The sequence below is a fragment of the Manis javanica genome, chromosome 15 (genome assembly GCF_040802235.1).
Source record: "Manis javanica isolate MJ-LG chromosome 15, MJ_LKY, whole genome shotgun sequence".
NCBI classification, from domain to species: Eukaryota; Metazoa; Chordata; class Mammalia; order Pholidota; family Manidae; genus Manis; species Manis javanica.
Genome location: NC_133170.1, coordinates 15,466,937 through 15,490,999, shown reverse-complemented (window position 1 = coordinate 15,490,999; position 24,063 = coordinate 15,466,937). Strand labels below are relative to the sequence as shown.

The 24,063-nt window shown below is 35.6% G+C and overlaps 1 protein-coding gene across 14 annotated transcripts in view; it reads left to right on the top strand.

The window, feature by feature from the left end:
• The window catches only part of PLEKHA5 (pleckstrin homology domain containing A5), a 215,143-nt gene that overhangs the window by 118,171 nt on the left and 72,909 nt on the right, over positions 1-24,063 (top strand). For all 14 annotated transcript variants that reach the window (XR_012125742.1, XM_073223348.1, XM_037023021.2 and 11 more), the window contains 5 exons: positions 10,629-10,712; positions 11,447-11,567; positions 14,273-14,377; positions 16,736-16,808; positions 22,282-22,382. Coding sequence is in view for 13 of the 14 variants with exons in the window: in XM_073223348.1 (XP_073079449.1) it covers positions 10,629-10,712; positions 11,447-11,567; positions 14,273-14,377; positions 16,736-16,808; positions 22,282-22,382 (484 nt within the window). In the remaining variant the exon portion in view is untranslated. The remainder of the gene's footprint in view (positions 1-10,628; positions 10,713-11,446; positions 11,568-14,272; positions 14,378-16,735; positions 16,809-22,281; positions 22,383-24,063) is intronic.

Here is a 24,063-nt window from a genome sequence, read left to right as displayed (position 1 = left end):
GATGCTCACATGGCAGTTATTGTCAAGGTGATACCTTAATTAGGGCTGGGAGGGGCTCACACCTGATGAATCCTTTCTTTGCCTCCAAGAAATGCAAGACTGTCCATTTTTTAAATGATGAGAGGAGAAAGAAGAAAAAGGGTTAAGACCTTAGGGAGAATTGGTAGATGGTGGGTAAATGAATCACTGAGGTTTGAGCAGGATGTCTGGAAGCAGTTAGTTCTAAGTTAAAGGCAAATGGTATTTAGTACTGGATGTTGGGAAAGGAAATATATACTTCTCATGTTTTGCAAAAAAAAAAATTGCAATCTTTTAGATTGCTAACTCAGTGGTTATTTCTGTACATAACTAAGGCTCAGGAATTCACTTTTTCGAGAAAAGGCAGGGAGCTTTTAGTGTTTTTCTTTTACTCTTAAAATATTGCCTTTAATTGCAAGCACTGCTTTCCATGCCAGCATATTTTCAGTTTAAAAATAAATTGGAGAAACAAGTCATTGTGGTTGTTTTTAACATAATGGTTCTCTCCTTATAAGTGAAAATTGTTGCTTACTCAAACAGTAATGAACTTTGTTTAACAATATTTTTAAATTATTCTGGACTGTCAGAGAACCAAGTGATTTAATAACTAATAAATTAAATGACTAAGTTTCTGCTACAAACATGTTTTAAGTCTACTTTGAAACTGAGTTTCAAAGTAATAAGGCTTTATGACTTCTACAGAGAAAGGCTCTTCAGTTTTAAAAGAAGTTGCTGGAAAGTATTTTTGTCTGATAAATATAATGAAACAGAGGCCAAATTGAGAATGTACAATACCCTTTTTGGTTTGAATAGAAGGATATTGGAAACAAGAGTTATAAGTACACATCTGAGCACTTTGCTTTATAGTTTTCTACCTAGATTTCAGAAATACGGTATGTTCCATAATTTCCATACCCCTTGCTCCTTGTTCCAACCTACAACATTGTGGATATGTGGCAGCATTTATGGGTTTGGGCCTTTGTAAAAGTCCAAGTCATGATAACTGGCTTTGTTACCAGAGTTGCCAGAGGAATTGCCAAACCACTAGGATACCCTATTTTTCTTATACTAAATTAATTCCTTTCTTTCCCTTTAGGGAAATGCATGATTCAGAGCAAATCGTACAAGTGGGTTTGCATCTGAGTTTAATAAGAGACAACCAGAATCTCTTCTGTGGGATAGTTTTCTAAAGTACACTTTTGTGTGTGTGTGCATTTTTGTGATAAATATTCAACCTTACACTGCTGCAGTTACATAAAATACCTAATACTAAGTTTGCTTTGTCTAATACGTCACTCAAAGGAATTATCAGCTTTTATTAACAATCTTAATAAGAATTTCAATATTTCTTAAATTAAAAAACAGAGTGTGTTTTGTATTAAAACAGTCATTGGAGTTGCCCTTGAAACAAAGGTGTTTAAAAAAAGAACTTAAAAAACAAGTACTCCCACAGGAGAGAATTGTAATATTAAGAATTAGCCAGTACATAGTTATTAATTGGCCAAAACATTTTTTTAATGTTTTTTTGTTACATTAAAATCAAAAGCAACAAAAGCAAAAATAAACATTGGGACTACATGTAACTAAAAAGCCTCTGCACAACAAAGGAAAACAACACAAAATGAAAAGGCAACCTAGCAAACAGGAGAAAATACTTGCTAAACATGCATCTGATAAGGAGTTAATATCCAAAGTACATAAAGAACACATACAACTCAGTAGAAAAAAGAAACTGGTTTAAAAAAATGAGGATTTGAATAGGCATTTTCCCAAAGAAGACATAGATAGCTAACAGACATGAAAAGGTACCCAACATCCCTAATCATCAAGGAAATTGGACTCAAAACCACAATGATACCTCCTTACCTCACACCAATCAGAATGGTTAGTATCAAAAAGACAAGAAATAACAAGTGTTGGCAAGGATGTGGAGAAAAGGAAACCCTCCTACACTGTTGGTGGGAATGTAAATTGGTGCAACATTTACATTTTGCATTTACATTGAGAATGTACAATACCCTTTTTGGTTTGAATAGAAGGATATTGAAAACAAGAGTTATAAGTACATTTACATTTTGGAAACAATGTAGAGGTTCCTCAAAAAATTAAAAAGAGAGCTGTTGTATGATCCAGCAACTCCACTTATGGAGATTTATCCAAAGGAAATGAAAACACTAACTCAAAGATATTTGCACCCTCATATTTATTGCTGCATTATTTGTAATAGTCAAGACCCAGAAGCTACCTAAGTGTCCATCAGTGGATGAATAAAGAAAATGTGTATTTTATGTCAACTATGTTTCAGTAATTTTTTTAAATGTGTGTATATATGTGGTGGAATATTATTCAGCCAGAAAAAAGAATGAACTTTGGATATTTGTGACAGTATGGATGGACCTTGAGTACATTTTGCAGAGTGAAATAAGGCAGATGGAGAAAAGACAGATAGTATATGATCTCACACGTGAAACCTTTTTTTAGAAAAATGAACTCATAGATACAGAAAACAGATAGATGGTTTCCAAAGGTAGCAAGGAGGGTGAAGTGGATTAAAATGTACAAACTTACACTTATAAAATAAACAAGTCATGGACATATAATGTACAGCTTGGTGACTTTACTTAATAATACTATATTGCGTATTTGAAAGTTGCTAAGTATCTTAAAAAGTTCTCATCCCCAGAAAAAAAAAATTGTAATGATGTATGGCCACGGATGCTAGCTAGACTTATTGTGGTGACAGTGTATACAAGTGTCAAATCATTATGTTGTATACCTGAAACTAATATAATGTTATATATCAATTATACTTCCATTTTAAAAAATGAATAAATAAAAACAGTACAAAGAAAATTTTTTCTAAGAGTGGAAGTAAAACCTTTGGAGTTCTTTAGGTTCTGGTTGCATCACCCTCTTTACTTTCCTAAAGCTTACCCAAAAAAGAAATTGGTAAAACAAATTTCCTCTTTTACCAGATACAACATAAAAACCTATGTGAGTTGGAACCTGTTTGTATGAGTTGCTTTCTCTAAGAAAAATAAAATGTTTCCTTAGCTAATACCCTTTCACTTCCCCCCTTCTTCCTGACATATAATCTCATTTTATTCGCCTCTGTGTGGGCCACAGACAAAGTTGTGAATCTTGATCTGTGTAAGTTCCCTTAACCATTGGTTGAATTAGGCATAGACCCATGAGATGACCAGGGAACTTTTGGGGAACGTCTTGAAAAGGGATAAGGCAGGAGAAACTCTCCCTTCATCTCTGGATGTTGTGGTCTACATGTGATATTTAGGACCAATTTGGGATGGTAAGAGTGCCCGGCTAACTAAATAGGACAAGTCAATCAGCTGCTGTGTTACACCGTCATCAATAATCATATTTCCTTGAACTCATAAATGTTCTTATTTATATAAGAAGGAATAGCTTCTTTCCTTGTTGATTCTAAGAATGTAATATCATGTACTCATTGATTATATGTAGCATTGCTCTAATACTTAATTTTAACTTTTTAATCTAGCACTCCTCTAGTCCTGTGTTCATTTTTTGCAAAAATCAAACAAATCCTGGTGTTTTAAAATACTTAATGAGGGTATTTTACCTATACCTGTCAGTAAATATCAAATACAAGAAAGACATTTTGCACTCCTGAAGTTTTGAAGTTTTGGCTCTACGGTTAGATAGCAGGAGTTTTAAAACCAATTTCATTTCTCAGTCTGTAATCAACTGTGTTGAACACTTTAATTCTTTCTTTGTGTAGTTTGAAATAACACTCCATTAAGAACGAAGTAGTTCTTTCAGTAATACTGACTTTTATCATTATACTAAAAATTTTAAGCACCGTATTAACAAACAAATCTTTTTTTTTCCCCTCTCTCTAAACCCATAGTTTTACTGGGGTGTTCATTTGAAATGTGCATTTTAGGCATTTATTTAGTGTCTGGAGGGATTGTTTCCTGTAGGATGTCACTGGCATGCTTCTTTATAAGTCTGCTGGGGGAAGCCTAGCAATGTGGATCAAACAAAAAAGTCTTGTTCCAAACACCCTGGGAAGGGACACAAATACTAGCTTCCCTCACCTCCACAGCACTGCATACAGATGAAGGTGCTCTTCATATAAAAGCATCTGCCACTTAGAGCTGATTCAAAACGAGTACATCGTTGTGTTGCCATAAATAGGTTATAGGAGCTGTGTGGCTCATAAGCTTTCTGTTTTTATGTAGGCTACCAGAAAGCTCAGAACTGCTTAAAATAGCACACCTTCACTCAGGTTTTCTGGTACAGTTACCTGCATGATGCATTATTTGGTTCACACAAGATTTGCAGGGGAGTAAGGTAGAATAATGAATTTGTGTTCCATCTCCAGTAAACATGTCATTTTTAATTTGTTTTATATAATTTGATGGAAACATACCATTTTAGACACACACTTCTTCATCTTAAGATCTTTTAAAACCAATCATTATTGAATAAAATTGTTCCATAGAGGCTTTAAATAAGCAGGTCTTTCATTTGATTTTCTAGTTACAGTAAATGACTGAATGTCTGGTAATAAATAGTGAAGAGGGCATTATGCCAAAGAACAAGCAATTTGTGTTGCTATTTGTCAGTTTCTTGGTTTCTTATAAAAAATGGCATTGATTCCATCCTTTTCTCTGGGCCTCAGATCCTCAGGTTGAGCTAGTACGTGGCCTATTTCCTTCAGTCCTGGAGCTTTTATATTGGAATTACTTTTCTTCCCTGTCTTTTTGACATCTAAGGGGCAGGTATCTATTATACCTGAAGCGTGAATCCAAGAGAGATCCCAGCTTTATACTTTGAAAATAAATACTGAGTACAGTAGGACCCTTTTATCCATGAGGAATATGTTCCAGGAGCCCCAGCAGATGCCTGGAACCACAGATAGTGCTGAACCCTATATAAATTAGGTATTTTCCTATGAATACATACCCATGATAAAGTGTAATGTATAAATTAGGCACAGCAAGAGATTAACCACAATAACTAATGATGGAATAGAACAGTATACTGTAAATAAAGTTATGTCAGTGTGGTCTCTCGCTCTCAAAAATATCCTGTTGTGCTGTCCTCCTTATGATGATGTGAGATGATAAAATGCCCACGTGATGAGCTGAAGTGAGGTGAGTGACGCAGGCATTGTGATGTAGCGTTGGGCTCTGGTTGACCTTTTGGCCCTGTGTCAGGAGGAGGATCACCTGCTTGGGGACCACAGTTGCCTACAGGTAACTGAAACCATGGAAAGCAAAACTAAGAGTAAGTGGGGGGAATACTGTAGTGGAAAAGCAGGGACTCTTAGCAAGTATTTGGACGTGTCCTAGTGTCTTGCTGGTGGGTTTCAGCTCTGGACAGGTGCACTCTTGCTTTGGTGAGACCGAAAAATGACAGTGGAACGTTTCTGGGGTGCAGGGGTTTATACCCAGCTTTACTCCCACAGTGGCAGGTCAGGCACTAGAATGCTGTCCGCTCAGAGTGAGTCTGCAGGCAGCAAGCCGGTCTCTGCCTCCGGGCCTCTCCACCTCCGCAGCTGCTGTCTCTGTTGTGGGCACTGCCACCACTCCAGCATCTGCTCTCCAGCCCTGCAGCCCAGAGCCCTGGCAGAGCTCTTTTTAGAGTTGATGACAACATAGTGCCCACATGTGTGTAGTGAGCCAAGCCAACCAGGGTCAGGTGAGAATCTGGACCATAGAAACTTCTAACTTCCCCACACCTAGCTTAAACTGTTTTAATGTAAATAGTTGATTGGACAATAATCTAATGACAGCAGCATGCCCAAAGTCCAGTAGTTCATAATAAAAAGAACTATGGAGGGCTTACTCTGTTCCATGCTGCGTTACACTGTTCACTCTTGTCATCCTCGTGAACATCTCCATTAGATTTTAACAAAGTGTAAAATTGCTACTCCAGTGCCTAGAACAGTTCTGAAAAAACACTAACAGTCTGTGACATAGCTACTGTTGCTAAATTGAGACATGGAGAGTTAAACTCATCTGCGATCACCCATCTAGCGAGTGGAGGACCTGGGATTCAGATCCCGCTAATTTTTTTTTCAGAGCCTGTGCTCTCAGCTGCCATTATTTCCCATTGCCTTTGTTGTCACTAGAGATAAGAACACACAGAGTGAAGGTGGATTATTCAGAGTCCATTGTTGGAGGGCTATGATGGTCTCCTACAGAGTTTCTGAGCCTCAGCACTAGTGGCATTTGGGGCTGGATACATCCTTCATGTGGAGCACTTTCCTGCACATGTCAAGATGTTTAACAGCATCCTGGTCTTGCCCCACTACACACCAATCCCAGTTATAACATTGAAAACCATTACCAGATGTTTCCATATGTCCTCTGGGAGGTAAGATCACTTCCAGTTGAGATCCACTAGTCTAGACCTACACATAGAATGTCACAGAAGTTTGGAAGTAAGAGTAGATGAGTACCTGACGTCATATTTAGAAAAGTTGAGACTACCTGGTATGTCTCAGTGAGTTCAGAGACAAGACAGGAGTTGGTCTGCCCTGTGACCATCTTTCTAAGGTTTCCTTTTCATTTTGAAGAGCATAAAAATCTCTGGCAAGGGTTTTGTTTTTTGTGGTTTTTTTTTTAGATAACTTGTCTTTTAAAGCTTCAAGGGCATTTTTAGTAGTATAGAGGTGTGTTAGTAATTTAAGTAGCACAGTCAGTTTTGGTATAACACAACACATATGTTCCTGAAGATCACTGTGCAAAGTCAGGCAATGAAAAAGCATGGGGCTTTTGTGGAAAGTGGGTTTAGGAACATACCACTTAAAACCTTCATTAGTAACACACAGAAATGAAGATAGGAACCTAGTAAAAGTGGTTGCAATTTCACACATGTTAAATGGTTAGGAAATATAAAAATATTGCAAAGATACTTTGCCTTGAAAAAGACCTGCAGTTTGCTTGTGGAAACGCACATGGAGAGGGTTTCAGCTTGTGAGTTATTGGGAAGTTTTGGGAGTAGGGATTTTGAAATTAGCAAGTTGTATCACTACATGTGGATGGGTGTGTTTCAAAGCCACAATGAACTGATGTCGCTGTAGAAGTTTGAGGTTGTGCAGGTGTGTGGCTAGATTCCACTGGGCAGTTTTCTGCATTTATCTGGGGCTCTCACAGACAGGGTGACGCATAAACAAATGCAGAATTTATGCGAAGCTCAAATTGTTCCTTAATAACTGAATCACATTGGAATATATTTCTGCACAGGTGTTACAGCAAAACTGATGGCACTTTTGATCTGAATTTTGAGGCCCATCAAAAAGAGGCAAAAAAACTTGTGAACTACAAAAACGATGACAATTGTAGAATGAAAACATGAGGTTTATGAATAATACTGGGAACAACTGTGGTAAATTGAGTAGAGGCTGGGAATCAACGTCCTCCTTGCCCGCACTCGTGGGCCCAAACAGACGTCCTTTCTCCTTTGTGCCAAGAACAATGGTAACATCTTGATTCCTAACAGTGGACCAGCCACCTCCCAAGTGCCCCGTTACTGCATGTATTACAATTAAGATACTAATATTATAACACATATTATGTATTAAGAGAACTCTATACATTAACAAAGGTGGCTTTGTGGAAGATTTTTTTTGAAGATTCATTTGGATTTCATTTACATTGTTTTTGCTTAATGGCATTCAATATTTAATTCACTTCTAGGTTCTGTGAATGATTTGGAGGTTATGTTTATCCTTTACCATGGTAGTACTTCAAAATGCAATGTTAATATAAAAATGAAGTGTAAATGCCAACATAATAAACATAATAAGGAATGATTTTGAAATTGAAAAATATATAAAATAAAATTGTAAATATGTCTAGAAATACGTTTGCACAGTGAGGATTCACAGTCCTATTGTGTAGAGGAAAATTACTGTGTTTAAGCAATTAAAACTGGGATTGATATTTTGGGTTATACTTTATTTTGGATGAAGTAGTTAGAAAACATTACTTTGATTTTTCTATTTGATAAGTATTGTTTTATAGGAAATGGCAGTTTTTTTATGCTACTTGTAAAATCTCAATCTTTTGAATTTGCATTTTATAGAAACTTCTTGAGTGTAATTTGAAGTACATCATTGCACAGATTTTAGAATTTGGTGTTTTAGGAAAAGGACTATAGTTTCTTAAAATTAGTAACCAAGAGCTATAATCTTAGGAGTGTTATGTCAGTGAAAACAAATGAATATACATTTGAGAGATTGTTTACTCTAATAAAGTAAACTTCTGTACTTTGTGTTACAATTAGGCATCTGTAGTGAGAAAGGTTATTTCTTTCATTAAAAAATGGTAAAAGACTTTTGCATTAGAGTGTCCCTGTAAATTACATATGAATTTTTATGTTAGTTTAATACCGTATCATTAAATAAAAGAAAACACATTCATTACTTTAAAGAAGTATAAGAAGAACATAAACATATTCATATTTCATACTGGTTTTAGGCACTGGCCTTTTTACTAAGATAGAATACTAAGGTTTTTATTTAGTTAATTTAACTTTAAGACACTGTGCTCTAAACATCCTTGAGTGATAAAAATGTCAATTTAACTGAAATAGCATCCATGCGGGGGGAAAGAATGTTTGTTCTCCTCTCTAATCATTCCTATTTAAAAGTCTCTACTGCCCTGCATCCTTGTCTAGCGTTCAGGAGGGCAGAGTGGTCTCTTAGCCCAGTAGCCATGGCAAAGCCATGCTGTTGCACTGTTGCCCTTCCAGAATATCGGATTCGAGTCTGCTGTGTTCCGCCAAGGCAAGATGACATAGCACAGGAAAATAAGGCAACATAGAGGGGGATTTGTTTTCTTTTTGCAATCTTGATTTTCACAAAAGGAATTTGTGTATTTCTGTTCCAGCTACTACTCAATCAACTCTAGCTTTTTAATGCTCTTTCCCAAGGAGACCCTTTAAAAAAGTTGGTATCTTCCGTTTTTCATTAAGATCCTTATCACAGGTTATTTTCCCCATGGGGTTTTACTCTGTGAAAACATCAGAATGTACATACCTTGACATATTTGTAATAGTCATCATGGGTATGTCATTATTTTCCACTTGCCTCCAGAGGCTCTAATTTATTAGTTACTCTGTTATCAACTTTTTGCTTATTGCATAAACTGACATTGAGACCTTAGGTTGCCACTATCATACTTCTTAAAATCGGCAGGTAAGAACATCACTTGCATACTTCCTATGTAGTAAAAATATCACCCCACTTAAATATCTGTAACCTCCAAATCTTCACAACTATTGAATGTATTTGTATAAAAACAAAGTCACCACGAAAAGCTGATAATTAAGTAGTCCTGTATGCTTATTAGACCAGTCAACTAAAAAAAATAAAAACGCTTATTCCATATATCATCCTACCATCATAATAGTCCATATGTAATTTTTTTAAATAGGTCTCTCTGCAGTTTTCATTTTTATTAATGGATAATGTTTGAGTTACCAATAGAAATAATATTAATGAAAGTTAGGATTTGGAAAAGGAACTTAAGTATTTAAAGTTTGCCAGAAAGTTTGTGGCTTATGGTTATAGACTTCCCACAACAGAGAGCACATGTAACAATCTCTTCAGATGAACACAGCAATATTCAATACAACATCTTGAAATTTTTCACTGTAATGCAACTCTATTTTCTAAGACCAGACACACCAATGAGAGATCTTCCTCACAGGTTGCTTTATGGTATGTGACCCAATGGAAAAAAAGATGCATTTAAAAATGATGATGTATATTATTTAATATGTCAATGTGTATTGTTTATTTTGGGCATCTAATATTTTTTGATTTAGACAAATAGTTGGGAATTTTTTTCCCCTCTCATTTCAAGAAGACAGGAGGGCCTAGTCTTATTATTTAACCTTTAAAGAATCATTATTTCTTAATAAACAAAGGTCTTGTTCTCCAAAAAATAGTCGTCTGTTAGTTGAAAGCAACATTTTTTTTCAGCAAACAGGTTGTTCTTTGTGTTGTTGCTTGTGCATTTCATTTAAGGTTTTGTTTTCTCCTTCAGAGTTCATTTTTCTATAGTGTATTTTACTCAAGTATTGCAAAAATCACTCCTGTTACATTTTTTATGTAAAGATTACTTAGTGAAACAAAACATCATAAAATCCTGCTCTTCCACTAGTATTTTTCAATGTGTTGTTTCCCATATAGTAATGTTGTTTGATTTCCTTTTTCCATATATGAATTTAGCAACTGGGATACAAAATAACGGAGGTGGGTAGATACTCCTACTTTTTTTTTGTGGCTCGCCTATCAAATGTAAAGTGGGGTAATTGTGGAGCCAAATCGTCTTACCTGTGTTTATAAAGTAGTGGGAAGAAAGAGTTGAGATCAGATGGCAGGTTGCATAAAAGCTGTATTATAAAACAATAGTAGCATTTACACGCACGTGTACACACAGTAGGTAGAAGAAGTGTATTTAGGAATTTCAACACCTGGGGCTTTGAATTTCATCTCCTCTGCTCACTAACTTTAACTTTACAAGAAAACAATAGCTGTTTTGCTACCAGAATATTGGAGAAACATTTTAGTGATGATAAAAATACATATGTTTTCTGTTTTTCTCTTTCAGCCATAATGAGAGGAAAGTGACCTGTAAACATCCAGTCACAGGGCAGCCATCACAGGACAATTGTATTTTTGTAGTGAATGAACAGTAAGTATAAAGAGTTTCGGGGAATGGCTCCATTCAAAGTGAGCTTAACACTGAGGTTGCTTCTATCCATATTTAAAACAGGGCAATTTAACAGTTTTCTTATCTGAATATTTACAGTCTGAATAATAACAGAGTGCCATCTGTTTACTCTATGTGGTCTAGAAACAGACTTAAATTTTTTTTTCGTGAGAATTGTAATTTCTGAAGCTGTTTTTACAGTAGTTCAAACACAGAGAGTAGGTAAACTGGAGCCCAGGATGTAAATATAAATAAGGTCAGAGAAACTGTAAACTTAGTCCAATTATTAACATAAATTGAGTTCAGTTTTCCCATCCTTGAAACAGAGGTAATCGTGATTACCATTTCTCAGGATTCTTATAAGCATCAAATGAAAGATGTGTGAAAATATGTTGGTAAGTCTGTTCACAGAAATTAGTTATTGATATCATTGTTAACAGTTTTCAATTGTTACAGTTGTCAATATTAGAATAGCTAATCTTGTAACTGAATTTTTAATCCTCCAATTAGATAACCAAAGAGAATGTAAAGATGCTTATGAAGATAAACATGATATTGACTTACATCGTGCTTAGGAGTGTTAAATTTTAAAGTAGTTGTAAATGTTAAGCTCTAGTATCCAACTGTGTTGAAAAAGTAGGATTAACTCTAGGAAAGCTTTATTGTTAAGCAGTTTACCTATGCAGCAGGTTTTAGCATTCTGATATATTTTTCAGGACTGTTGGAACCATGACATCTGAAGAAAAGAAGGAACGACCGATAAGTATGATAAATGAAGCTTCTAACTATAACATGACTGCAGATTATGCAGTGCATCCAATGAGCCCTGTAGGCAGAGTAAGTTACTTTGCTACTGTTAATTATTGATAACTGGTATAATTGGTAGCATCTATTACTGTTTCCCTTAATGGACACAGAATAATCATTTCATTTTTATTATTACCTGAACCTAATTATATTCAAGATAATTGACATCAGAAGCAATGGCTTGAAATATAAAGTAATAAGATTGTATTTTAATAATTTAATGATACTTTTAAAAAATATTGCAGAATTCAGATTTTGAATAATCTTACAAATGTAATGCATGTGTGAGCAAATGGCAGTTTATAGAATCAATTTGTTTTAAATGTTGGGATTAATATCGTAGCCTAGAAATCTCATTTTCTTTCTGTTAATTATGCCTACATTGAGCAAGCAGACTTACATTGTTTAGAAATAAATGTAAAATCCCTTACTGCTAAAGAGAAACCAGCGTCAGTGGGCTTGATGACTGAAGTATTTAGCATCCACTATATGAAAAGTGCCATAGCCATACCGAAATAGAAGTGGGTGGTTTTTCTTTATAATCAGGAAGGAAACTGTTTACTCTATGATCCTAGAACTTTGTGTCTGTAAAAATTAGTAGTTACTGCTTCTTGTACTTTAAACCAAAACATTAATGTTTCAAACTTAGAATTTTAATATAAAAATTTCTTCAAACTCTTGGTAATTTGCTACTAAATCTGAATAAATAATTGCCTTACAGTCACCGCTCAGTTCCTAAGTTAGTGGATAGTGAACGAATCAAGCAGTGATAAAAGAATAATCTTTTATTTAAAATATATTTTTTATTGTAGTAAATTATGGTCATTAAAAAGAAATGAATAATAATAGTTACCTATTTTAAATGCCTTTTGAGGTTTTTAATGTGAAATTTTTTTAAATATTACAAGTAAGTGTTAATAATTTGTAATTCTTATATAATTATAGCATAAAGCACTAGTAGGATAACTGAGCATTATAATGGTTCATTAATATATTTTAATTAAAATCTAGAAAACTGATAGATGAACTGAGGACCACTAAGTAAGTCATTGTCTGGAAAGAAATTTGCCCCACACTTTACACCAAAAATATCCAGATGGATCAGGTGTTAAAAAGTTAAAAGCAAAACTGTAAAGTACTCCCAAAGAACTGGAAAATTGAAAACAAAAACTCAGAATACAGGCAGGCTTCCTAACATAAAACTCAGAAGTCAACATAGGAAATAATGAGAAATTCAACCACAGACAATATCACACATATATAATATCTGCAATTCACATAACAATTAGAGAATAATTCCTTTATAATTAATGAAGTGCTTATGAATCAATCAGAAAATGACTTACAACCCAGTTTTAAAATGGTAAAATTATGTAAAATCACTTTCCAGAAAAGAAAATGGAATTTTACTCTTAAATATGTGAAAAAGATGCTCAAATATATTAAATGCTCATTAAAACCAGAAAAGGGCACCATGCTTCACTTACCTGATTGGCAGAGGTTAAAAAGCTCAGCATGTTGCCAAGAGTGTGGGTAAATAGGCATTCTCTTTACGTGCTGAGCTCCAAGGGACAGTGGAACAAGAGTAAGTATTAGATAGTCATTTGAGAAAAAAAAATATTCAGTAACTATGAAAACATCGTTTCAGGTGCATAGATACTCACATACACACCACACAGTGACGTTGGTTGCCTCACAGATTTATGTGAGGTGTGTGTTGGGGTGGGGACGTTGTTTGGGTACTAGAGCCCAAGGATGAGAAGTCGACTGGTCCTTGGGTATCATTTTGTAGCATTTGAGTTTTTATACCTTGTTTACTCATGATCTATGCAAAAGTAAATTAAACCTTATCAAAAGCATGCTTTAGGAAAACTATGGTTGATACTTAAAATTCTATTACGTACTAATACAAGCTTCCAGAAAATGAAATTCTAATGAAATAATGCTGTTTCTAAAGATTCCAGGTAAGTTTAAAAAAAAATGAGATAACTTGATACTACTTACCTTCATAGAGAAATTCTGTTTCAGCTTCTTTGTTTTTATGTCTGTTAGTTACTGCTACCATTCCTGCCAAAATAAATCTTCATGCTCAACATAGCAGTATTTTAAAAGGTTGTATATTCTTATGTATCCTTTTAAGAATAAGGTAAACACCATATGTCTGGAATCTTGAATGATTTAGTTGCCCATAAAGAAGAAAACACTGCATGACACTAAGCAGATCCTTCCAGTCTTGTTCTGACTTGATGTGATATGTTTTATATTTTATATCTGAGTATTTCTCTTGTTACTTGACTGTTAGCTTTAATTGAAGCAACACTATCAAGATGCAGATACATAAAGCAAAAAGTTCTGTCATTTGGTTTACACTTAAAGATTTGTTCATTTTTACTCAAGTTTCATTCCATTTATGTAGCAGGTAGGACAAAATTCTACCACTCACTGTGCCTTTTAAAAATTGAATATCCAGTATTAAAGGAGAGATTGAAACATTTGTCTTTTTTTTTTTTTTTTTTGGTAATATCTAGGGTTTGGAGGCAGAGGGGCTCTTTGTGCAGAATTCTTACCCTTGAAACAGCTAAACCAGAAAAAGCAGAATTGCAGTAAATCATCTGCAAAGATTAAGTGCTACAAGTTTCAGAGAACTCTGGAAAGAGATTGAAATTATGAAAATGAAAAATAAACACAAATATATAGGCATTAATACCACATTTTCTGTCGTGTTTTCTATTTAGACTTCGCGGGCTTCAAAAAAAGTCCATAACTTTGGAAAGAGATCAAATTCAATTAAGAGGAATCCTAATGCGCCTGTGGTCAGGCGAGGTTGGCTTTATAAACAGGTATTTGTTTTCTTCCCATTCAATATGGAAAAATGACAGAATCCAAAGGGATCTTTTCAGCTGAATGTACCTAAAACAATTTTATGAAATAGAGAAGAAACTGTAGAATAGTCGTCCAGATTTTTTTAATTTCTACTACCACTGAAGGATGTTAGGGGAACAGTGAAGAAAAGAAAAGGTAGTGATTGTTACTTAGACCTGAGATTGTTGTATGTGTTACATGTATTTAAAGATTTGAAATTAAGTATATGCTATATGAAAATGTAAGGAATAACATGCTACAGTTATCCAGAAGAAATATTTTTGAATAGAAAAAACATGTTCATTTTTCTGTTCATGTAGAAATCATTAGAGAAGAACACAATTATATACTTCTCTGCTCTTAATTTATAGAGAAATTTGATCATAATTTGAGATTTTCCTGAAATTTTCAGGTTTTGCTTCTGCGCTTTCCAGACTATGTTTTTTTTAAGTGTGTTGTTTTTTTTCCTTTTATTCTTTCATTTTCTTTGTTCTTTTCTTTTTATTTTTCTGGTTTCTTTGCTCAAGCATGGTTCTCTCTCAGAGACAGCCAAAGTTGGGGTTTGTATTTTTTCCCTGTTGTGTTTGAAACCTGATAAATAAGCTTTTTTTGAATCTTGTCATTAGTTTTAGAATTAGTAAGGATGCATGTATGTTTTACTTAAGACAACATGTATTTTGCCTATTTTAAAACTTTTCTTTTTCTGGGTTTGCAGCTGGGTTTCAAATAAATGACTGTCAGATAACTGAGATGATATACTCAACATTCAAGACCTTTATCTGTTTTTCATCTGTCTGATACTATACATTATATAGTGATACAGAGCAAGTTAAATATTAGTTCATTGATGGTGCTAATTTATTCCATCAAATATTGCTGAATGCTTTCAGATGACCTAATAGTTATGTTCATTAATACTCATTATGTCCATCGTGAACTTGTTATGAAATATTCAGAAGACATTTTTCCACCTGAAAATTGGGTGGCAGCTAAACATTGTATTGGAAGAGTCCCATCTTAAAATCCAGAGAATTCCCAGTTTTTTCCCCTGTATTATTATTGTCAGTTTGTCAGTATATAACTTGAATACCAACTTTCCATTTTTACATAAAGATCATTTACTGTGTTTTACCCTTCTGCCATTTAAACCTATCTAAGCTAAAAGATTTTTTTAACTAGCCTTTCTAACAAGTTCAAATTATGTTCCAACAGGTGGATGTAATATTCAGCCAAATAGAAGATACATATTAGACTCCTTGTTTGAAGTGATTTGTGTTTTTTCTACTTGATCCCTTTAATCAAGCAGCAAATTTAGTATTGTAAAAGTGGTTAACTTAGTATGTCAAAAGTGTTACCAACCAGGTTCTCCACCATGAGAGTCTATTTTGTAACTGAGATATAAGTTATAGAGAATGTTTGCAAAGCCACTTAAAAATCCAGACTAATTAATTATCTGTACTAAAGAAAGAATATAACTAGAAATTTCAAAATGCCATTGATTGATGGGTCAAGTGTCGTTTTCCTGGTGTAACTTAATTTTAAGAACAAATCTCACTTGGAGAGATTTTTGCCAATATGATTTCTTTAGTGCTAAAATCATTATTAGATGATAGTCACAACTAGAACCAAATTAAGAAGTATTAATCAGTGTATATCCAAACTGGCCTCTTTCTTGGTGTCTGTTTCATTTACTCATGCAGTTTTGGTTTACTGCATGTGGGAAGGTGATTTTATTAAAATTGTAATTTTGTTTGAGTTTGCTGTTTTTTATTAACTGAATTACTTTTAAAAAGCTGCCAGATAGGCACTCTCTTTTGCACAATTTGCAAAACCCAAACTGTTTCTGTAAGAAGAAGAAAAGTTTGTGAAATATATTTGTATGCTAAGCTTCCTTTATTCACAGTCATTTTAAATTACAGCCCTTTTGGAATGACTTCAAATCACATTTTTCTTCTGGTTGAAGATTAGCATATTTATTAAGTCTGGTTTATGAGAATTCACCTACTGCTGCATCGTTACATTGTGCTCATGCTAGCAGGTGTGTTGTTCAGAAGAGTTAATTTCACATTGCTTACAAATACAAGACCAAATCCGATTGCTTCCGCAGTATTCCTTTTATATCAGAGACCAGTGCGCTTGGGAATATCTTACTTGATATGACACAGTCTGTAGAAAATAACCCCAGAATTGTGATTGGCTTTTTAGTTAGGTTTCGGTGTCACATACATAAAACACACTTTGTTTAAAATCTTACTTTAAATAAATGCAGCAGAAATGGGGTTGAATTTTCCGAAAAGAAAAAAAAACAAATTCTTTAATATGCTGATTTAACGTAGGACAGTACTGGCATGAAGCTCTGGAAGAAACGCTGGTTCGTGCTCTCTGACCTTTGCCTCTTTTATTACAGAGGTGAGTTTACCATAACCTGTCTTCATGTATTATTTTATAGCCATTACAGCTGTTTTTGCTCATATCAACAAACAGTATCAAGAAAATCTTTTCTTCGGTGACATGTAATACTAATACATGTAATATGACCGAAGACAGTATTGTACTCCGTGCAGATTATGCTCTGTAACCTGATCATGTTAATCTGATTTGTTTTGTGTAGAGAGCACATGATAATGTTGTCCTTAAATTCAGTGCCTAATGGATAAAAATCATTAGTTTGATGCAAGATTATTTTTACATGTCAACTTTACCAGATCTAGCTGTAGGTCTGTTGAATACCCAGCAAATGATTTTAGGGCATCAGGCTACTGTGATGTATTGGCAAATTTTTATAAAGAAGTACAAAGAAATGTATTTCTAGGATCCCCTCCTGCCCTTTTATTTCTTTTTAAACAATGACAGCAGCCTCGCAGAAACATGGAGAAAGTTGTGGAAGGATACGCACCAGGCTGTTAATGCCGGTGGAGAGAAAATAAAGGTTTTATCTTGGGTATGGAATAGCAGTCTTCTTTTCTCCTATGTGGGTATCATGAACTACTGTTTTTTTTCCTTATTAGTAAATTATTTGCTTAATACAATTTCCAGTCAAAGTCCAGGCTCTGTCCATGTGCTGCTTGGATCTGTTAGGTACTGCACAGCTTATACCTGACAGTGAAACATACACTTGGGCTGTGCTCTCCAAAGAAATCTGCTTCTCCTATAATATAAAACCATGAATCTCAACAATCGCTCCTTCCCTACTTTAAAGTCTAGTTGGAAATAGTCACTCGCTGAATAATTAGCGTGTCAATGCATAATTAACAATCTATAACTTTCCTAGGTAAGTATACTCAAGATACAATGATTTTAAAATTGGTGGCCAGTTTTAACTTTTACTTTGTAATTACACACACACACACCAAAAAAAAAAAGTGAGGCGTAATTCTGTGGTCATCAAACCAAAATAATGCATTTAACCTTCAAAATTTGAAATTACTAGACTTGTATTCATCATTTTTTTCCCCACTGCAGACTGTGGTTGAGAAGTTATGTTGAGTCAGGATTAACCAAACCTATAAAAATTCATTTTTTCAGAGATGTTGGTCAGGCTGCAGTTGTGGTACTGTCTTTAGTTAAGTGCCAGCCTTACTCTACAATTTTCCTTAAAGGTTTTCCCACTTCTTCAGAAAGTTGGTAATTGTGACTCAGACATTATTCCTAAGCTTGCAGTTTGTACTTCTCTATTTTTCAGTATATTTACAGACTGGTTAGAGTTTTAAATGAGAACAAGAAAATGTTTGTTACTACCTCGCCTATAAAAATTTCCTTATGCTTAATTTGCATCAGAAAGAACACTGAATTCCTTGTAATTTGCTACTGTTACTACTCGTAGAAAGGCGCTGCTCATCACTTCGAGTAAAGTGGAAAAACGTTTAACCTAATTTGAAAAAAGTAAAGGTGGAGTCAGAAAACCATGTTGAGTATGGTATTCCATATTATTATTCACCACATGTTTTACATTCAGCATATATATTAATTCTAGTACAGCCAGACAGGAGGAATGTGAAAAATAAGAAAATAGAAAAAGGAACGAAATACCACTTAACTCATTTCTGTTCAGATGGTCAGAAAGGAGTATAATACTGTATACTTTCACTATTTTATCAACAGGAAACATCACAGTTTAAGTCAAACATCATATTTTGGTGAGATAATAATAGCAGGCATTCTTTGAGCATTCTCTGTGTGCTGAACACAGAATGTAGGTTATGTATGTCCTCAGAGCCACCTGCTGAGGGAGGAACACTTAGGCCACACACACTAGAGGGAACTAAGGGAAAGCGAAGTGGAATTGCACGCCTCAGGTCTCACAGCGAGCAGACTTCAGAGCCAGGAGTTGCACCCAGGCACTTCGCTTAACGCAGATCTTGTCCCCCCACACAGCTCTCTGCTCTTGCATGTTGAATGCAACGGCCCCGCTCATTTCTTCCGTATCTTTCAAAGCATCTAGTATACTGACATACAGAATGTGCTATCAGGGTTTTTTGACACATCAGTCCATGTCTTACAGAGATGGAAAATGAAACAGAGAGTAAGTGATCCACTATTTTTTACAATAGGTTAGCAACCAGTACCAAACAGAAGCCAAGTCCCCACTGTTCTTTGCCATATAGCAGACATATTTTGTGAGCCCACTGTTATAAAGCACTTAGGTTATTCTATAGTCAGTCCATTGACAGCACTTACCATGGGACTTAATTCATTGAACAATTATTTATTGAGCAGGACCTGCTTCGTTCCAGGTGCTGTCAAAAAAGCAGTGAAGGAAAGCTCTCATGAAGCTTATGTTCTGGAGGTCAGGGAGAAGGCAGATAAACTCGGATAAATAAACCAGACCTTGATGAATGCTTTTAGGAAAATAAAGTCATAGCAGCAAAGACAGGCATGGGGGAAAAGGTCTCTTTGGATCGGCACTCTGAACAGATGTTTTAGATAACGACACCCTGAGTGGCGAGGAGGAGCGGGACAGCAGAGTGTTCGGCTCTGGGAGAGATAATTGAAAGTCTACAAGGTAGGAAAGTGTTTGGAATGTTGAATGAGCAGAAAAAACCAGTGTACTGAGCTGGGGTTTCCCAGTGGAGAAGGAGGTGGGAGTAATGGAGACTGCACCAGTGTAGGACTCTGTTAGATTCTGGATTCTACCATAAATACCAAAAGGAAACAATTGGATGTTTTTAATCATTTGAGTAATATGCATTGATTTACATTTTGAAAAGCTGCTATTAGAGAATGGATCATAAAGTGTGGGGGAAGGGGCCAGACACTAGTTGGAAGTTATTGTGTAGAAAAGATGGTAGCTAGCTAGCAGTCAGCTCTTGATGTGCCAGACATCTTACTAGGTAGTAGGATGCTGAAATGAACGATATAACCCCTCCTTAGGAAACTCACAGATGTGCTCAACAGAGTCTGAGAAAGACTGTCCTAGTGTTCAGTTTTGTTAAATGAGTGTTGACCAGGCCTGTATAAGAAAGGGATTAGGAGAGGAGGGTGTTCCATGCAAAGTCCTTGAGTGTACAAAGCGTGCGTGAGCATGGCATGTCTGTCAAATTACAGATGGGGCTTAGGCTGCTGGAGTGAAGGTTATCTCGGAAGACCTAGCAGGAGCAAAGGTTAAAAAAGTAGATCAAGGCACAAAGGCATTTGTGTGCCATCCTGATCAATGCCAACTCTGTCCTGCACGCAAGAATGGTAACAGGGTCAAGTGTCCATTTTTGAAAAGTCAGCCTACCACTGAAACTAGAAGCCAAGAGATGAGTTAACAAAGTATTGAAGTATTCCAGGTGAGGAATGATAATTAGTAATAATACTCCTGCCTGTAAATTATATACCCAGCTGTAATTGTACGTATTTCTTATCTTGTTCCCAAACGTCTTTAAAGCTGAAGGAGCAATGGGGAATCTAAAATGCCACTTGAGTCCAGTACATTGTTGAGATTCTTATGACTCCTGTCCTGAGTTGTGTTCCCCAGGAAGCAGACTCCATGATGGAGACTAACATGCAGGAGGCTTCCTGGGGAGAGTTCTTGGGATCACTAGTGGGGCAGGGTAGGGAAGGTGAGGGGGCTGAGGGAGATGCTGGACTGCTCCCCCAGGGAGAGCTCATTCACTCTGCAGACAGGACTCGGGACCGCCCCTCTGCTTGGTAGTGGGTGGAGCCTTCTGGGTGGTAGAAAATAATAGTAATTTAGGTGAGGCTCAATAGAGACCTAAACCGATCAGCGCCATGACAAGCAGCATTTGAACAATGTAGTGTAGAATTTAGGAGAGTTCTTTGACAGAAGATGGGGATTTTCTTTGTGCAGTGCCTTTAGTCTTACACAATAATGGCAATATTTATTGAACACTCAACTATAGGCTGAGTACATTATCGAGTTTTTATGTCTGTTAACTAATTTCATTCTCACAACAATCCTTTGAGGCAGGTCCTGTTTTCCTTGGTTTTCTAGTTGATGAAACCTCACAGGTCCGCAGTGGCCACGACAGCCCAGTGAAGTCACCCTGTGCTGTACTGCCTCTGCGTGTTCTGAAATGACTTCAGCACAGTCACTTTTTCCAATTATGCAACTGGAGAATGTACTATTTGATAAAAATGATTTTTTAATAGAGGTGACTTCAGAGCTGTTTCTGATTATTGCTTTATTTAAACATAAAATTGGATTTAAAATTAGAATGTGGCTCATCTTTTAAACTGTCATATTCTCTGCAATTGATGACTGCTTTCTACCTTTTTTTTTTTTTTTGCCTTTTAGACTAAATCCGCTCTGTTCATTCTTTCTTGAATTAGTCAACTACACCCAAATGAGCACAGAATAAAATAAGCATAATTTAGTTGGACTGTTACGAGAAAAGCTATAGAAGTAACCTCTATTTAATGCAACTTTTTTCTTTTGGAAGTGTCGTATATTCTAGAAATGAGGGGAAAATAGATAAAATCTCTTGTTTCGTTTTTGATAATAAAAAACAGAGCAAGCATAATAAAAAGAATTATTTCTCATTTTGGTTTTTCTCATTGGTGAGTTCATCAGCCTAATGCATGGCATTATTACCTTTGTCTTGTGGTTCTCTAACAAATAACTACGTATTTCAAGTTTCATAAACATCTCCGCCTCCAAGCAGCAAGTTAATAATGTGAATATGTACTGTGCCAAGATTAATGTTTTGCTGTTTTCCCGGGTATATTTTATGTGCTTGCCTTGCAGGCCTGTAATGTATCCTCATAACTTTATTATGTGTCAGAATGACTGGTAAAAGCAAACCTTCAAGGTTGTGTGTTTTAAACATCATAATTTTTATAGCACCATTAAAATGTATATTTACATGTGTTTATTCAGATCTTTTGAGCACGTACTAAATATCTTCATGGAGTTCACATCCTAGTAGTGAAAGAATGATGGATGGATGGATGGATGGATGGATGGATGGATGGATGGATGGATGGATGGATGGATGGATGGATAGGTAGACAGACAGATAGCAAGAAAGAAAGAATATAGTGCGTCAGGTATTGAGGGTGGGAGGTACTAAAGTGCCAGAAAGAGAATAGAGGGCTTGGGGCGGGTTAGGGTGGGAAGCAGCTTGAAATAGGGTGTTCAGGGAAGTCCTCATTGGTGAGACTTTTGAGCCAAAACTGAAGGATGTGACAAGACAGGTGAGCCATGCATTTCTCTGGGCTCAAAATGGTTGGGCATTTCAATCCTACCAGGCATGTGGGTGGATTAATTCTGTAAAGTTTCTATGTCATTACTTAAAACTTTTAAAAGAACCACCTAAACAATACATGAATACAGTTCATTTAGAGATAAGAGGCTCCTGATTGGGTAAAAATATAGAGAATGTATTCTTCTTCATGAGAACATTTAAAATTATAATCAGATGTTCCAATTATGTCTTAGATGAGAAAGAAGAGGGTATCCTGGGGAGCATACTGTTACCTAGTTTCCAGATAGCTATGCTTACCTCCGAGGATCACATTAATCGGAAATATGCTTTTAAGGTAAGGAAATACTCATACTTGTCAGTTCTGTATTTGAACCTTGCATTTATTTTTAAAAATAGGTATTAACTCAGAGGTTATTACAAAAAGGTACTTCTGTCAACGGTTATTTTTATAATTAAAATACTTTAATTAATGCTCTCGTGGTTAAGTAGAACGCTCCTTCAATTAGGAAGCCCATGCTTGAATAGTTAGGAGCCAAGGGTCTCTGTGTCTGTACTTTCAAGTGGTTCCAGGTAAAGCAAATAGGTGAGAGTACCAGTAATCAGCTAAGTATGACTGTAGGTGTACCAGTGATCTCTGTACTATTCTTTAAAGGTTACTGTGTGTTTGAACTTTTTCACGATAAATTTTGGGGGAGAGGACTGCAGAAGACAACTGTACTTTTAACATAATGTATGTGTATTTATAATCTTATAGAATATTTGCAAGGATGTTCTAGGGTCTGAGTACACCATAAACATCAGGTACTTTTGAGAGAATATTGAAGCTGAGACATTGGGTCTGTTATTAAATCCAAGCAGACATAAGCGCCTGTCCCCTAACTAACAATATTCACCCATCTCTGGTATGCAGGTTGGTGAAGTACCCTCTATTAAGAAAAGCCACTTTAAAAATAAATTGGCTATTGTTTTCAAAACCATGCTGCCTTCTTTGCTTTATGAGGCAGAGGTCACTGCCTCAGAGGTCACTGATTTTTTAAGTCAGTTTTAAATTAAGGCTTTAAAAGGTTTAATGTAAAACTTCCATTTTAAGGGAAAGGGTGGGGTTCGGTATTAAGAGTAACATGCTGTTAATTAACAATGAAAATGTTTAGCACTATAAATTTATTCATTTTTTTAATTCCCATCCACAGTCAGGACGGTGGCTGATTTATAACTTTTGCTAATTCATTACATTATTAGCTATGGGGGAAAAAAGCAGGAAAGGTATAGAAGTGGGGGAGGTGATGGACGGCCATCGGGAAGGTAGCATCTGAGCAAAGACCTGTGGGTTCAATAAATTGTATTAACCTTGTGAATTAAATATTTTAAGATGTTACAACAGAAGTTCAATACTGATAACTTAAAATAAAAACTTTATAAAGTACACGTGTAGAGCTGTGTGATACTAAACCTGCTATTTGACCATGAGCTAAAATTCTGTGGTTTGCTCATCAATTTGGCAACTATTCATTGCATTTGTTCTATTCATAGGGCATTTTTCTGGGTTCTTAGACTTTAAAAATACTAGAATGTTAAAATAGCAATAAAAGTGACCATGCATGTTAAATTAAGTGTATTTTCTCTGTAATTATTTGGTTTTAATTTTTACTTTATTTCATCTGTAACACGGATAGTAATTCATTTCAAATTTTCTCTCCTGCAATATTGTTCCCTCTGAATTTCTGAGCCACTTTTACCACTAAGCCTGTCCACCTAATGCTGCTGCTGTCACAATGGTAAGTAGGAACTTCACAGATGATGTTAAACACAATCAACACAATTGTGAACCTTGAAGCTCCCTAAAGAACTTTGTCATCACCTAGTAAATACTTCATCTGACAGGTGGCAAGTGTGGTTGTGGTGTATTAGTGTCTGAGTCTTGGCTGCAACTGGATGATCTTAGCACCAGTTTGGTGTTCCTCCCGTTGATCCACAGACACAACACGGGCAGTGGTTTTTACTCATTTCCCCAAAAC